The sequence below is a fragment of the Streptopelia decaocto genome, assembly GCF_964273445.1.
Source record: "Streptopelia decaocto genome assembly, chromosome: 2".
NCBI lineage: Eukaryota > Metazoa > Chordata > Aves > Columbiformes > Columbidae > Streptopelia > Streptopelia decaocto.
This window is the reverse complement of record NC_138655.1, coordinates 142,073,855-142,091,535: the sequence shown is the minus strand read 5'-3', so window position 1 is coordinate 142,091,535 and position 17,681 is coordinate 142,073,855. Positions and strand designations below refer to the sequence as shown.

The window sequence follows — 17,681 nt, the reverse complement described above, 5'->3', positions numbered from 1 at the left end:
GACAATTCTTTATTTCTGCCTCTCTAAGGATACTCTGTCTGCTCTGTAGATTTCAAAACACTGCTTCCCAAGTAAAGAGAGGACTATATGGATACATGTGTGATCTATGATTGCAGAGATACCTTCCCAGTGATGCGAAACATGATTATCTGAGAACCTGAAATTTCTGTTATTTTAACATCCTTTAGGAGAGGGAACCTTTATTAATTTTATTTTTTTAAATCAGGAAAAAAGAATAAAGAAAAGCCTGAAATCAAAAGAAGAAAGACTGATATTAAATGTCACAAGTTTACCTTTACCTCTGGTTTAACAAAGGGTTTATGTAGCCTTAGGTTGGCTCACTAGTGCAGTTATTTAATTGCCCTGGTATTTGTCTCACCTTCTGTTAGCCATCTAAAAAAAGCCAGACATCTAATTTAAGTATTTTTTTTCCAGCTCCCTCTATAGATTGTGGAGAAAACCAGGCACAATCAGAGTGTAATTTAGCCCACACTCTCAGTCTGTGACTCATACTCGCAATGCCTGCGAGGGAACAGAGTAACAGAGTGGAGGTTTTTCTCTCAGTGATGTCCAGTCACAGAGTCTGCTGGATTTTGTTTTATTTCCTACTTTTGACTAATATTTGGGCTTTTCAATCAAAAAGAAAAAAAAAGTCTTTCCAGTTAGGCAGTTGTCATAATAAAAGTGGGAAATCTGCATACTAAGGTGCTAAACTTACTAAGTGACTGACTTTAAAAAAATGCTTTCTTTACCTTTACAGAAACCACTGTTTCTGCAGTTGGGCAAGTTGTGCCATTGTTGTCTCATGAAACAGCTGTCAACATTGCTGTGTAAGCTGAGGGACTGGTATCAGTCAGACTTTTTTAAACAGAAAATAATAGAAGACTTTCATATTAAATGCATTGCTTAGGCAAAAGGGGCAATGTCTCCTAGCAGCTAGCATGAGGCATTCATAGACTGGCTCCTTCTGGGATTTTAACTTTGCTCCTGATTTGTGAGGTAATTTATGAAAATGAGCTCTCTGTGTCCTATTTTAACCATCTGTACAGTAGATTAAATATTTTTACTAGAAGTGCTGTAAGCCTTATTTAATATTTGTAAAGTGCTTAGAGATCCATGGGAGCTTATGTGAAAGTGTCATTGCACAAGAGGGGAATTTGCAAATAATAACTGTAAAGCATCTCTGGTGCACATCTGTTTAAGTAAACGTTTCTCAATTTCAGGTGTAACCTCCCTCCAACCGTGGGAAGCATTAGCAGAGATGTTGGCAATAAAACAAACCTTGTGACTGTTAACCCGAGTATCATAGCTCAAAAGTAAGTACTACTGCGAATCTGTTTCTGTGCAGTATTGTATAATTGTGTGACATGATTTAGATTTTGTTGGAAATCCATTGGGATACCAGCATAGAGAGCAGTGCATGCAGATTACTTCATTAAGCCTTATTTCCTATGTCAAATATGTACCAGTCTAAATGGAAATGTGTTAAACCTGGCCTTTTTTTTGTAGCAGAAAGGAGTTGGCAACACCCAGATTAGCAAGTGCCTTGGTTGGCACCAGTCCACCATTTATAACAGGGTAAATTTGATGATTGCAAGCCCAAGCCTCTTATTTCCCCTCTCACCCCGCCCCGACCCTCATCACCCCCAGCATAAGAAAGGAATTGTAATCGTAAATCGGGAAAGCTTGGAAATGTGTGTCTGACTCTATCAGTGGGATTGTAAGCACATTTTCTTAGGTAATGTGCTTAGGGGCTGTTCTGATGAAGGCTATTTCCTGAATGAAGGCCCAATTTCTATAATCCATTTTCTCAATCCATATGAAAGCTGCTCACACACTTTTTTCTCAGCAAAGTTGTGTGGGTTTTTTTTTTTTCCTTCTTGATGAAAAGAAAATCTAATAAGGCCAGGCTGACTAATCTGACATCTTCAGCGGGCTGGAACTGCAACTTATCTATGAAAAGGACTGCTGTGGCATGTTATTTACTGCTTACTGATCTTACTGTATCTTATTGTCTGTCATATCTGTATTTGTCAAATAGACAACATCAGGCAAAGCTTTTTTTTTTCCTTTAAAGGAAGAAGGAAAAAGTACAGTGAGCATAGAAATGACTAGCAGGCATTTGTCATTGATTCAAGGATAGAACTTGATTTTTTGCAGTGACTGCTAACTACCTTCATGCTTACTCAGCCCTTTTTGACTTAAATAAAGGTGAACTATTGCATCCCTAAAAATAGATTTAGCTCATTGATGTTAGTGGTGCTGCACAAGAATCCAAGGAAGGAAAACTTTGTCTAGTGACTCAGCATCATTGGTGACTACTGAGCTGATGCATGATTTGTCTGGGCTTGATCAAAGAGTTCTGTCACAGCTGCACTCATTTCTTAGCCAAAGGAAGCCACACCAGGGTTAATAGGAGTTACACTGAAGGAAATAGGAGCTAAACCTGTGTGAGAATGAAATGAGATTATGAGAGGATCTTAGGATTTTAAAAAATGGATTATTTAAATATTCAGAGAACACTGCAAAAGCTTTTGAAGGAGCAGCAGGAAGCAACTTGGCAGAACTAAGTTAGTTTCTTCTCTCAGAAGACCTGCTCCAACTTTATCACCTCCATTTCTAATTCTGTGTTTGGATACTGGGTTAGTCTGATGTTATTATTTTTAAGGTTAATTAGCTTTTGAACTATGTCTGTCAGGGTGTACAATGTAGGTGAACTCTCTTGGAGGAAAGAACCACATTCTTTATGTCCTAATGGAGCTGGACTACACTGCACCGTACCTGGGCAGAGCTGGAAAGAAGAGCAAGACCAGGTTCAGTTGTTCAGGTTTCTAGCTAAGGAAGAACAGAGATCTGAATTCTGTCCTGAAGGCTCTTTATGTGCTTTATAGCGAGCAGAAATAGAGAAAATTCTTGGAGTAGAGGCCAGAAGCTCACCCATCAGCTACTCTTCCTAGACAAAGGCTCAGGTGTTTCTGGCTTGTTTTGGCTGTTTGACTCCTGCATGCACAGGGGCCCAGGGTCAACAGGACGGGCTCATCTCATTCATTGAGTTTCAGAGTCTGGTGGTAATGGCACTTTTTGGGGAAGCAGAAGCTCTAAGTTTAAACCCCTCAGGCTGAGGAGGAGTGTGTCACTCCTCACATGAGTTCAGTTGTGCCGGAGTTAACTGATAATTCCTCTGTGAGGGATTTGAATGGAAATGGCAGTGGCTGCTCTGTCTTGAATTGCTTTTTGAGGAAAGGGCTTGAACCTATTCAAGCTGTGAAGTGAAATGAAACCAAGTTTTCCGGTTTCTGCTGGAGCCATTTGTGAAAAGTGGGCTCTGGTAGCCCTTAAAAGGTGAAAAAAGCACTGCTCAGATAGACAGCTATCTGCAAAAAAGGACTCAGTGCTTTGAATCCCAAATGGGGTCCAAGTGCCATATGTTCAGGTGATCCAGACAACTCAGATCTATAGAGGAAATGAGTTGAGGGACCCCCTTATGTCTTGCATTACCTCTTAGATAACTGTGGAAGTTCACTATTCAACATTAGGGAGCATGGAATTATCCAGTGGTGAGAACTAAGTCTCTGCTGGTGTTTGGGGAACCAAAACATCTGAGGGTAAATCTTCTTTTGTGAAGTTAGATCTCTAAGTCTTTACAGATCTCCATGTGTTCCCTTTGTAGGCGAAGCAGATAAATAGACATGCCTATATTTTCAGTTATTTTAAAGGTATATGAAAAGCAGCTAAGACCCAGCAAAACTTGAGCACACACTAATCTTTAACACTCCAAGACTGCTCATACACATACTGCTATTTCCACAGAGAGCCGACACCCATATTTTGAAGACAGGTTATTGTATGCCTATTGATGTAAGGAACAGACTTCACAAATACATGCAGCGCATATCATAGTGCATGTATTTTTAAACAAAGAAAGTATAAAATCAGTTTTTTTTTGCATTCTCCTTTGGAATTTCTTGAATTGATCAATTCTGGTCTTATTAGCAGTAAATTTGATCTGCTTCAGTAGCTCCCATGTTGCAAATTCAATCTTACGAATGTGTCGTTTTTATACAATAAAGTCAGATTTTCATAACTGCACATATAACAACATATAAGAGGTGGGTATAAATCTGTAAGGTAGGCTGAACTGGTGCAGCAGAGTTCATAACTCATATATGCAAGTGCAGTTGTGCTGTTTTGGTCTGTAATATTTATATCAATAGTACATTCCATTCACACTTTTCCTAAAATATTCTACTTTACAGATACAACAAACTAAATGAAAAGAAGAAAGAATTTCTGGAGAACATTGCGGTCTATGGAGATTCTTTCCTTTTATTGCCAGCATTTTCCTTCAGAAGCAACACAGCCACTTCCTTTAAAGTATATCACACTCTGCAAGAGTTCAAAGCAACCCAAAGGGCAATATTTTTTCACCCCTCTTACCTGAAAAATCTTGCCCAGTTCTGGAGAACTAAGGGTGTGAAAGCCTACCGGTTATCATCTGGTTTTATGATCACTAGTGCTGCTCTTGAGCTGTGTGAGAATGTGAAGCTCTATGGCTTCTGGCCTTTCTCAAAATCCATAGACAACATGCCAATCAGCCACCACTATTATGACAACCAGCTGCCTAAACCAGGTTTCCATGCAATGCCCAAAGAATACAACCAGATCCTTCAGCTTCATGGCAAAGGCATTTTGAAGTTGCAGTTTGGTAAATGTGAATCAGACTAAAAAGGTAGGTCACATTCTTACCACATAAAATGTCTTTCTTTAAATGTGTCAAGGGACAACTTTGTGATCAGTGTGGGTCTGTTCTTCCTTAGAGAGACATTTCTACCTTACACTTAATGCAAGTTATTTTCATAAAGAAGTGAAAGGCTGGAGTTTTCTGAATAAATATACTGTATCACAGAGTTGAAAGATGTTTTCTAATTGTGAAGTTTAGATGGGGAGCATAGCTAAATACACACTGTCACCGTAATTCACGGTCATTCAGTAGTATCTCCTTATCTCTGATATGTTTCTCTACCAAACTCTGTTTGGTTTGTTATCAATTCCCACGAACCAGCCTCTTTTGTGAATTGCTGTATTAAAGGCAGCCACATACTGTGATCTACAAGAGAAGACACCTAATCCTGACACAGCCTTTCCTGATGTGTACAGAGGCCAAAATGAGGATGAAGGTTGCCCCACGAAGGAGCAGCGTGCATTTGTGCTTTTGTTCCCTCTTGCTGGGCAGAGCCGAGTTGGGAGCCGTGTGCTCCCGCAGCCCTGGCTGCACAGCAGCCCGTGGGCAGCCAGGAGGACGCTGCCGCACACACAGCAGATCTGGCTGAGGATTTTACCTTCAGGCAGCTCAGAATCTGGGAGTTACAAATAGGGGATGAAGTGTCATTCCTTTTCCTGTCTTTGCTGTCACATACCCCTTGGATGTCTACCTTCTATGTATTGCCTTGGAGAAATGCAGCACAGAATCTGGCCTCTGACCTTGAGCCAATTTACCGTGTACAGGTTACAGATGACTTTGAAAAGATTTGTCTGCGTGTTTTCAATCTTGATTTGCCCCTTTGACAAAATAAGAGCTATTTGTATAAATAATTCTTTGTCTTTTAAGCTAACTCAGAAATTCCCCAGCTCATGATACTGTTGTCAGATTTGCTTTTCACAGAACTCTATTTCACCAGGGGCTTCAAGTGAATATAACAGTAAGTGAAATGCACGGTAGAACTACCATTGTATACAATATGCTTTAATTGGACTGATGTAATCTCAAGACTGTATTACTCAAGTTTAATAAACTAAAATAGCATCATCTTGTTCAAGCCAGAAATTTTCAGTTCAAAAGCTAAGGTCTTGTTTTCTGGCTAGGTTCTGAAATGTATTAGAAAAGATCTTTTGATGGTATTAGTATTTAGAAAACATGCTATCAAAGATACATTCATACTTGGTTCATTGTCAGAGACTGCTAAATTTTGAACTAGCAGATTGCTAGTACCAAGAAGGCACAATTTTATTCAGCTTCAGTTTATTTGAAGAAATAGAAAAATAAACTGCTTTCATATGTTATTAGATTAATGTAAAACATGAGAGAAGCCATCTAGTGAATCCATTCTCCTGCTCCATGGCAGGAGATTACATAGGAGGAGGTGTATGTGTATGCAGTTTCATGTGGCTAGGGTTTGCTTTTTTTGCTTGTAAAAAGTTGCAGCAAAATGGAAAGGTTAAGAAATACATAATGTATTTTTCTTAGTGGCTAAGCTGTTTATACCCTGCAGTTTCCATTGTATTTATTCTTCCTATGATACAAATCACAGGAGACATACCATGTAATTTTAATTGTAGTAACTACACCAGCTAAGAAAATGAAAGGCAGCTCTTTATGAATATTTAATCTAGAGAGGAGCAGATAGAAGCCACAAAAAATGTTTAAGCATCTGTATGGTTTGATTAAACGCTGTCCATGCTTGACAGACTGAAAATCACTTCCGAGGCCAGATTTGCTAAATAAGCTGTAAGGAAAAAGGAGCCAGAAGGATAAGTTGTGCTGCTGTAATTTACACTTCTATTTACAGAAAGAAAAGTTAGCCCTTTAAAACCAAAGAAATTAAATGCTTTCAGTTTGAGCTAGCATTCTGCTACTATTTTCAACTATTAGAGATAATTGAAATTCTGTAATGAGTATATTTAACTGAAGATGACCTTCTCTAAAAATTGAACAATTTCCTTTCTGTGTTCAATTTGCCTTTTATGTTCTTCTCCCTGCTCCACGCTCTTCCCTCTAAGTGGGCAGCTGAAGGTTCCTTACACAACTGGGTGCCCACTTCCCTCACACGCTACTGGGACACAAAAGTTTGCTGCTGTAAATAAGAAGTGCAAGAAGCTGCTCTGCTGCAACCAGCTGTATTGCAAGCAGGTAGCGGGTTCCGGAACAGTATAGGGAGAGCACAACTGTATCCCAATTAATCATTTTGGCAGTATTGCTCTTAAACACCATCCTCGTCATCGTAAGTGTGATCTTTTCATGTTGGATAGAGAGAATTGTCAGGTAGGAGAGTCCTGCAGAGCCAATGCTGAACAATGTGGGAAACTCCATCTGCTTCAATATCTGCCTCTGCGCCTTTATGATCATGCTCAACAGACACGTGCATGTCTTCGCTAAAGTAGATGCCTGCCTATCACAGATAGTGAAGTAGAAAATGAAACATCAGCAAAATCTTGAAATGTAATTGGAATAATGACCTTTAATATTTTGTATTGAATTACCAAATCATTTTTGCTATGGCCCTGCAGCTGAAGGAAGTCTTGTTTGTGCATCGATTTAACCTGATAAGCCTGAAGGGTATGTCATTAGCTTCAAGTAAACATAGGGTCAAGGAGGGGAAATGGCCTGATTCATATTTAAAAATAGACAGAAAAAACTGATTAGAAAAATTGTCCGATGATAAATTAATCAGACAGCAAAAATTTGATTGCCCAGAAGCCTGGTTAAAATGCAAATTTTGTCTGACCAAGAATCCATCAGGTTTTCTGTTTGCTAGAAAGAGACAGCGGGGAGGCTGAGTATGTGTTGCTTTGACATACACCACAGTAACATTAAGAAACTGCTCAGAGGAGTTAGTCAACAGAAAAAACATAGAAAGAAAGCATGAAAGAATGAAACTGAGACTCCTGAAGCCTGGGGAAGAGAATAGTGCTCAGTTGTCTGAGCAGAAGGACTGAAGGTAGAGAGGCTGAGCAGAGGTTAAGGAGTAAGAACTGCTGAACCTTCTGCTGACTGTGAGTGTATCTTACCTGGAAAGTAAAAATTGGGTCTGGACTTTTTAATTCCATGCAGATGATGAAAAGCCACCTGTTTGTGCCAGAGGGAGCAGCAATGCAGCTCTCCACTCCAGGTGGATCCAGCAGGGCAGGTCTTGAGAAGCAGGTGGCCACCTGCATCCTGGCTTGGGAATTAACATCAAAGAGAGTAGTTTTGTTCCAAACTCTGTCAGCATGTGATCTTTTTTAATCTTGAAAGCTGCTACAATGCTACAATCCAAATAAGTGATAGATACTGTTATAAATAACCTATTTATAAGTATAATTGTTATAAATAATGTATTTATAACAGTAGGATACCAACCTGAGCTTAAATTCTGCAGAAACTTTTATGCTTATGGTGTCTTGATGTAACTAGAGAAATATGAACTACCCCACAATTCACTTTTAATTACCTTGAGAAAAATGGTACCACATTTTGAAAATAAGGATGCCTCTGGATTCCTGTCAGGGAGCCAGATTTCAGCCTATCCCTGACTTGGGCAAATATTATCCAGCATGAAATTATTAGATGTATACAGCATTGAAAGAAAGGTCTTCTGCATTAGTATCCATGCAGTGTAGCTTTTAAGTACATACCTCGCTCATGTGTTCAGCCACTAAGTAAGCTTAAGTGATAATAATGTCAGTAATGAAACAATGAGAGAAAACTTGCTTCTGGTTTAGTTAAAACCCACCAGAACATAAAAATAGGGACTAAATCAAATTAGAATTTATGTTAGATTTCAAAGGGGTTGGTTTGTCCACAGCAGAACTAACCTGTTGAAAAAACAGAATCATTTCAATCTCTAGCTATTTAAAAATATGATTAAGATAATATAATTTAGAACATCTCCATACTCAGATTAGCCGTGGATGTGTCCCATGAAGATACTGGTTAGACCCAGCCTTGGTCAGCTTGGGAAGCCTGAAGAGGGTGGTGCAGGTGGGGTGAGTGTGAGCAGTTCTGGGGTGTTCCAGGGAAGGCGTCCTGCTTCAGCAAGAGCAGCTGCTCCCACTGGGTCAGGAACTGGCAGCCCAGCTTACCCAGGAGAATTTTGTGGACCTGTGATGATGGGTGAGGAACGTCACAGACTCTCAGTCTGAAATCAGGATAAAAAAGCAGCTGCAGAAGGTGAAGTGCATACACAGAAGACTAAGCTATTGTCTTATTTTGAATATAACAAGCAGTTTTCCTACTATACAAGAAATGCCAATAACATATTTTATTGTTTTAATTCCAGGGTGATGGTCCTAAGGAGACAGTTTGTGTGTATCTCAGCAGTTTGGTGTGGGATTTGATCTGATGTGGTTTTGTGAGCATTGAACTATATTATTACAATAGAGAAATATTTTATACTTGTGGAGGAAAGGAAGTGATTTTTTCACACAGTGACTGCTACATTTTTTTTAATTTCAAGTAAACATTTTTTTTAAAATACAAAATAACATTTATTTGGGAAATTCTGAAACTCCTGACTATTGGTTTAATTATAACAAAGCACCATCTCAGGTTGGTGGCAATATGTGACATTCATCATGTTTTTCTTCTTAAAGTGTCATTAAAATATTTTGCCATAAGTTCTCTGTTTTGTTAATGTCACGTAATACAGACAACAGTCTCTGTATGGTAGCTACATGAGTTGGCAGTGAACATTTTCAATTAAGAACTTGATCCTGTAAACACTAGCATTTGTCTGCGTGAGAAGAGTGATGAGAAGAGCTACAGAGGAGTAATTAGTTCAGAGCCATGTCATTCCTAGTTTGGCCCAGGTGCACAGATGAAAAAAATCCCTCAGGTTAGAGATAGTCAAATGATTTATGGGCTTTTTTTTTTTTTTTTGTGGGCAATAGATAATGCTGTGGATTTAATGGGATCACTCATGTGAATGATGTTAATTTTGTGAACAAGTGTGTGAAGGACCAGAGCCGTATAATTGTTTAGAAACCCCTCTTCTTGCTTATGTTCGTGTCCAAGGTGCAGTTCAGTTCCAGGTCAGGCCAATAAAGCAGGTTCCGGGCTGCAGTCCCCAGAGTCCTGGTAGGGCCTGACTTTGCTCACATTCATGCAATCCCAGCTCTCTATCTCAGCTGGCATAAAAGATGGACCATTCATTAGAAAGACTATAGGCACCAAACCTATTATTGCTTCTATTTCTTTTTTCACCAAGCATACCTCGTATCAATATGTGACTATAGACAAGAAAACTGCACTAAGCATTATTAGAAGAGTATTCCTTTAACAATCAGCCCCAAGCTCTTCTCCTGTACCAGGACATAACAGGAAAGAACCTAAAGTCACTTAATTTAAAACCCATGCAGTTCTTGTGCATTAGGTTTCCATATGGTCCAGGAATACCTGCAGAGAAACATCCTACAACAAGAAGAAGTGAAATATCAGCCCAATGGAATGAATCACATTAACATTTACAGGAGCTGCAACAAGCAGTTGTTACCCCAGCTATGGCTGCTTGTATGTTACTGCTAATACGTCTTACTGCAGGAAAAAAAAAGCAAAAACCAAGCAAACACACAAAACAAAATGAAAAATAAACCCAACAAAAATTTGTAATAACTGCTTTCTGTTAAAAGAAGAGTTTCAGTTCATTTTTTGAGAATCTGTTGAGTGATCAGTTCAAAGACAGAATGTCCTTCTTTTACAGTCAGATGCCTTTGGGTATTTTGTTTACTAAAACTCCTTTTGCCACTGTAGCATTAAATCCCCAATCAACTGATTTAAAGAATATTCAATATTCCACTCATTGAGGATTATATCTGAAAAAAATCTCACTTAAATGAATTGAACCTTATAAAACAAGGTTCAAAAAAACTTTTAAACTGATACTTCATAAGAGCATTTCTATATCGTTGTAATATCTGAAAGCTTACCTTGTAGCTGTTTTATAATCACATAAATAATCCTGAAAGTATTAGAATCAATCATTCATGGTTTCAGGTCAATTGGTTGAGACACCTTCAGCATCTCGATCCATTTCCAAGATAATGATATCAGAATCCAATACTACTCCTACCCAAGCAGAAGTGTCCATGAATCCTGGCTGCATATTATCAGTAATAAAGTCAATTTCTGAAAGTAAGGTTTTTAAAAAATAGATAGTGCTTTAGGGCATTGAATGACACCACTAATACATGAGCAGACCTCTGAATATCAGTATGGCTTTTAACAGAAATAAAGACATCAGCATTGAGTTGATGGGCACATCTGCATTATCAGCTGGTGACTGAAAGAGGCCAGCACAAGGGTTTGATTTACCGTGGTCTGCTATGGTTCCAGCACCACAGATCCATGTTTTGTCTTCTCCAGCAGTGGAATCTGTGCTGGTTTCTGGCCACAGGTGTCTGCTGCTCGTGTGTGGGGAGCTGGCTGCGGCAAGACCCTGTGTCCACGTTACAAGTGTTCTGGATGATTGCCTGCTGCAAGACTCTAGTCATAGATCCAAAGACAAATTTGCTCCCAAAAGAGCTCCTCCTGTGCCATAAATGCCTCACATAGACTGTCCCTGAACATTCACAGCTGGAAGCTGTGCAATGTGATGTAGTTGTCCTTTGGGTGATGCAAACAGCCTACGTTGAGGAAAACCATGTCATATTTCATCCAGAGACACAAAGACATACCTGTGTTCAGGCAAGGACTATAACTTATTCCAGTCTAGTGTAGTGCAATGAGATGATCTTGGCTGTGTAGCAGCTACGTGGTTTGACTTGGAAGAATTCATATATCTTTTAGAGATGGAGAGGATCTTGCGTTGTATGCAGAGCAATTGCAAGTGCTTTGTGTGTGCTGAGAGATGATACAAAGGGTACCATTCATTGCTCAGATTAAATTCAGTGAACTGCTCAGCACGAGTGAAGTGGAAAAACCTGCTTGTGTGTAAGTAGATGTGGAGAGGAGAAAATAAAACTTAATTGCAGTGGAGAAGCAACTTTTTTCAAAAGTGTTTGCTACTTAGACACACCATAAAGTGCTGAAGTTACTGCATATCTGGAGTATTTCTGTGCAGCTATGTTATTAGTAAACTGAAAGGTTATTGGAATACATTTCAAGAGGCGTTTAGCCAAAAAGAGGAAACCTATTCTAGTTTCTTTGATGAAAAGAGGTCTTAGCTGAAGGAGCAGATGAAAGCAAACGGAAAGCTCTGTGACATGGACAGACACTTTGACTTTGTAGCATTTTTTCAGCAAGGTTTGAACTTGCCATTGACCCAAAGACCAGGTCCTCTGTGCTCTCAAAGCTCTCAGTGATTTGTATAGAGCACAGGGCTGACAAGAAACGTGCGGAGGAATTGTTAACCTTTCCTACCCTTTCCTACAAATACTCCTTAACTCATAGAATGAAAATGTGCTCTATTAGACTTCAGGTTAAGAATCTATTTTTAATGTAGCTTTCTCTGGCCTTGGTGCAGACATGAAGTTATTATGAGACATTAGTTGGATTCACTTCGCTCCATGGGAGCACAGACCTTGTACGCGACTTTATTATCGTTGCTGCTGCTGCTGTGTGCTTGGCGGCTGGGTTGTGTTAATTTGTGCCCAGGCTGGGCAAGTTAATATAATAGTGGTGTTTCTGTGTGACAGGGTATGGTTAGATGGATTAAGACTCGCTGAAGTACACTCACTGCAACAAAGGATGTTTTCTCGAGTAGCCAAATATATTATTTCTCATTTTTCTACATCTGTGCCAGGTTAATGATGAATAAATGGATTTTGCACCTAGTTGTGAATGTTTATGAGACTTCTGCAGGACTGAGCCAAGTGCAGCTTTGATTAAGGATTCTTGACCAAAGTTTAAGAAAGGCCTTTCAGTTTCTCTACTTCACATAAGGAATAATGAATTTTAGGGTTTGTGGGCCTCCAGTGCTGTCACATACTATGGAGTGAATATTGAGATTAAATAGTTTTCTAAAGATAGAAACACTGACAACGTGCTAATAGTTCCACTGTACCTCTGCAAAGGCTGACAGTGTCCTTGCACACGACTGCTTCACAGCGGCATTAGATTAAGGCCTGCTTGGCTGCTTTTATTTCTTTTTCTCCTCTGAATCTTTAATGTTGCATCTTCCTTTAGGATCCAGTGCTGCCTCGAGCTGGTTATTTCTCTTCCCCCTGTGTGGTGTTATGTGGGCCTGTTTAGTGTCTGTTGGGGGGTTTGTGTGGCTATGAATCAAATGTTGCTGTGCTTGCAGCAGAATAAAACACACTTTAAATGGCTGGGTTTTTATCTCAAGGAAGGTAGCATGGTGGGATATTTGCATTGCGTAACCAGAGGTGCTAAATTTGAGCTGTAGCTCTGCAGTGACTTAAGCTGTAATGGCTGGCTATGCAGTCTGTTCCTCATTCTTGCACTCCAACCTTTCCTTCGTGCCATCTCTGGCTCCTGTCTGGTCCTACACGAGCTGTTTTGACACACTGAGCTGGCAAAAACCTGGCGTGGCAACAGAACAAGAAAATTGGTTCATGCCAACAGAGCCTGGGAAATTTCAGAATCAAAGCAAAAGAGAAGGTGAGACCCTGCAGGTGGGACCACAGGGCACGACGGGGGCCGTTTGTTATCTGGTGGCTGCTGGGCAGGCCCAGAGGTCCCTGAAGCCTCGGGCAGGTCCAGAAGGTGACAGCTCTGGGGGACTCCCTGGTCAGAAGGGAGAGATGGGCTCCTGCAAGGGGGATCACAGCACGGTGGCTGCTCTGGTGGGCAGGAGCCCAGCTCTCCCTGCAGTGACAGAGGACATTTAGGGGCTATAGGTACCTACACTGGGTGATTATTGCCCCCCATTTCTTTCCCTTCACAGTCACTTGAACAAGCTGTTCACCACCAGCAGGTTCAGAAATGACGACAGTAAAAAAATACCTTTGACTGTAAATACTGTTTCTCAGGTCACTGACAGTGAACTTGCATAAATTTGCTCATTATTCAGCATGCCTGCGCTTTCAGTCTCTGCTAATCCCAGAATCAAAAACAGCATCTGGAGAGAAGAGAGCTGTGCAAGGTCTGGCAGTTTGGAGACCAGTTAATCTCACTTTGATTCTCTTTCCTTTGTACAGTAGTGAGATGTCTGACATATTGCCACGCTTGAGTCAAAATGAAATTCTCCATCCTGTGTGATTTAGGAAAAGAAACTAAATGTTCTAGTTGACCTAGCATCTTCTGTGGGCTCCCCAAATTACTAGCAAAATATTCCTGTTGTTATATATTATTTTATCCAGTATAGGTGTCTGGATTGGTTAATTGGTCTGAGTTAACTGATCACTTAGACCTTGACCCTGCACAGGCTCTGTGGTAGAGCTACAGCCTGAACGTGACAATCTACATTTAAAAAATGTTTGACCTGGAGATCTTTCCTGTCTTGTCACTTGCTCTCAGGTGACAAATCTGTGGAATGAGATCATGACCATCTATGCAGTAACTCCTGCAGGGGCTCTCAGGTCTTCAAACCACACATCCACTTGTGTACAGGAGTCTGCATGAGATCAAGCCCAAGGAACATTCTGTGAAGTACTTTATTCTGAAACAGCTTTGTTTCAACAGCTGATAACCACTTGTTGCATGGTTTGAAACAGCAGACTTCTTATACATGTGCTTGTTAGTTGAACATACCTTAGTTTGAAGTATATTCACAGCCAAGTAATAGTTCATTGTGTGGTGCTTCATCAGCTCATCTCTTTCATCTCTAGGTCTTGTAGCTGAGAACAGCAACAAAAGGATGTGTATTTACAATCTAAAGCCTGGCTTTCTTGATTTTGAGTTCTGTTGTTTTAGGCAGGAGCATCATCCTTTTCCGAATTTCTGGACAGCCAAGTTTCAAAGGCTGCTGAGATTTCAGGGTACTCAGGAGAAATAATTTGGGGCCTCCAGCTATCGAGCACAACGAGTGGGCAGATTTGTGTTTATTAAGCTTTGCTCCAGATTTTCATGACGTTCATTTTATTTCTTAATTGGCTCTAAATTATCATGATGGTCAAGCAGAGCATGAAATGATCTGCAGCATGCCACTAAACAAAGGAGCTATTGCTGTTACTTAGCGGTCTCCTTTCATAAAGTTGCATTTGAGAATACCTGCCTATTTGGGGAACGCTGGCTCTCCAGGGGAGTGTCCCCAGGTTACTGGGTTACTGTGCACTGGTCCAGCTGGGCTAGCATCCTGTCAGTGTGCTCTCCATGTCAAGTAAATGCAAGCAGTACAAGAGCTAAACCAAATGGGAGTGCTTCTGCTTGGGTTTGCCATAGACCAAGGAGTTCCACACAGTAACTAAACTTATTGCTGTGATGTGTGGCCATTTACTGAGCTCACACCCTTCTGTGTCTGAGCAATAACTGCCCGTCAGTGGCAGGTGTTGGCATATACTAGCTTAAGGACAAAAACAGTCCGGCTGTGCTTCTTTATTGCAAGTACCAGAACTACTAGAATTTTTTTTTTATCCCCTGAGGTTAAATACGAGGAGTGGTATCCTTACATTGCCATCAGATAAACAGTCAAATCTGTCTTTTGCTAAACCCTGACGTAGCTTCAGCAATACAGTGTGAGACATGGGTGGTTGTTGCTGCACCTGGTACTGTTGTGTCTTGTCTTTTTTTCATCCCACTTTTCTCCAGTGGGGGAGAAAACTCAAGACAATTGTATGATGGTAGTATTTGACGATTCCACCATGAATTCATGGTATCATGGCAAGAGGCCGTCAGAATGAATCATGCTAATGGTTGTGACAGGATAGTCTAGTCTACAACAAGATTGCTGGGTTTAAATTCCTCACTATTCACTTTAGTCCTTGACAAGAGGAGATTCTTCACAGCAAGTCTGTAGTTCAGCAGCTGCCAGGCTTTTCAGCTCTTGGCTCAGCTGTCAGGTGATTCCCTGAAAACACCTCCTCCTTGGGGTATTTATTGTTAGTGCTTATGGTACAAACCCATTCTTAAATTCTTGTGAAATTGAAGTGTAATAGCTGAAATTTCTGCATATTTTATATGCATATTTTATATAGTAGCTTCATATGTATGTTTTGTGTTAATATTTTTAGTATTATTTCAGTATCTAATTAAAATTATTTAAAATATTAATTACATTTTATGCTACCAGAGTAAACTGTGGGGGAAGTTACATAATGTCACCTAAAAAAACAGTGGTACAACCCAAAATCATTTTTAAGAGTATCTGATTTCTAGGTGGTTATTTTCTTTAGTTATTTGGACATTTGCTTCTGAGATTTACCTTTCTAAGATGGCTCTAAGAGTCTACCTCTGCTTCTGATTTAGGTCGAGAGCTACAAGTGAGAAGATAGGTGTATTGAGAGGTTCTGCACGGGGCTGCTCCTAAGGGATGGCAAATACATGATTTTTTCTTTTCAGAGACTGTTCCATATGTCAAAATGTAATGTCATCAAGTTTCCATGATAGCCTTTGCCCAGAGGTTTCATTGTCTCTTAAGATGTGTTATGTTTGCCTTCATTTTGGTTCCTTTCTTTTCAATGCAATTGTCCAAGCAGAGCTTACCTCCCCTTGGAGCTGGTATAATTGTGCTCCCCACATGCGCCAAGCTCTGTGTGAAGCTGCTAGTGTAGGCTCTGCTGCTGCTGTTTCCAAAAAAGGTTCCTTCAAATTCTCTCAACACTGAACTTATGTGTGTTTTCAGATGTGAATTTGATATTGTCTGAGTAGAACGTGTGCAGCGTAACATAGAAGTGTCTCTGCGCAGGATTTAGGAGGAGGCACAGAAAGCCCCTCAACCGTGTGTGTGCTTTTATTACAGAAAAACAAGATGAAGTTGTATTGTTGAGTCATCTGTTATGGCTGATTTAATTTGTACTTTGTTTTCCTGTTTTAAGTGCCTAATGATTTTTTGTCAAGGAGGCAATGGTTTCACTGTTATAATGCATACTTAGAATTCTGCAGTTGTTACCTGTTCTGTAATAGAATATTTTTGCAGTTTCTGTTTGGAAATAAAGACCTATTAGGCATAATTGTGATTTTTTTTCCTTTTTGTATTCTGGAGACTTAACAATCAAAAATATGTTTTCTGAGGCACAACAGTGTAAAAAATGCATTAGTGTGATTCCTCTGCATCAGTGCTAGCAACTCTCAGTAGAAATATGGGCGGTTGCTTAAAATTGTACAAGGAAAAAGGCAGGCTGTGCTTAAAAACGGGTTCAGGGGTTTGGGCATTGGGGCATGTATAAATATGTATTCCTTAAATAATACCTTCATGTCATTTCAGTCTTTTCCATTACTGTATGGCAACGCAATCAACCATCTTTTATTGCTTCTAATGACTCAACATATTTTAAAAATTATTTATTGATGAAAAATCAAAGAAGAAAAGGAACTAAACAAGAAACAAAAATTGTTGCTTTTTTTCACTAAAAATATGTATTAAACTTGAAAACTACCTCAAAAAATCACGGAACACTTTGAAAACAGTGATTACCTGGAAATACTAAAACTACTGATGCAAAAATTTTTCATACAAAATCCTGGCCATGAGTATATATCTCATAAATGTGCACCTAGGAGCCGTCTAGATACGTTTCAGTGGCTTTTTGATGTTGCTTTTTTCCTTAGTAAGGTTTTGGTTGCGAGACATGTACAGAGATGGTTGTAGTAAACAAATTTCAAACAGATGAAGTTCAGAGAAAGCATTTTCACTCAAAGCATTTGCTTTTTACTTTTGGACAGAAGAAGGCCATGTAGCTTCTGCCTTGCTTATTGACCCTTCTCCAAATAGCAGCTGTCTGGTCAAATCAGGTCAGATAGGAACATGCAGCTGTTTTGTGCTGTGGACTATTATCCTTTAGGGCCCTCTAGGGACTGACCTTCAACTGGCAAATGTTAGTGTAGCCAGAACAGAGGATTAGAATTGAAAGTTGTTATTTGGCCTCAGAGA

The 17,681-nt window shown here is 39.8% G+C and overlaps 1 protein-coding gene across 6 annotated transcripts in view; it reads left to right on the top strand.

The window, feature by feature from the left end:
* Nucleotides 1-16,761, top strand: part of ST8SIA6 (ST8 alpha-N-acetyl-neuraminide alpha-2,8-sialyltransferase 6) — a 47,305-nt gene extending 30,544 nt beyond the window's left edge. Inside the window, exons 7-9 of one of the 6 annotated variants that reach the window (XM_082046195.1) lie at nucleotides 1,224-1,316; nucleotides 4,257-4,729; nucleotides 6,778-16,761. In XM_082046195.1, coding sequence (XP_081902321.1) covers nucleotides 1,224-1,316; nucleotides 4,257-4,725 — 562 coding nt within the window. In that variant the 3' untranslated portion in view covers nucleotides 4,726-4,729; nucleotides 6,778-16,761. Of the gene's footprint in view, nucleotides 1-1,223; nucleotides 1,317-4,256 lie in introns of all 6 variants that reach the window. The other 5 variants (XM_082046196.1, XM_082046194.1, XM_082046193.1 and 2 more) reach the window with 5 other exon arrangements.
* Nucleotides 16,762-17,681: the final 920 nt, after the last annotated feature.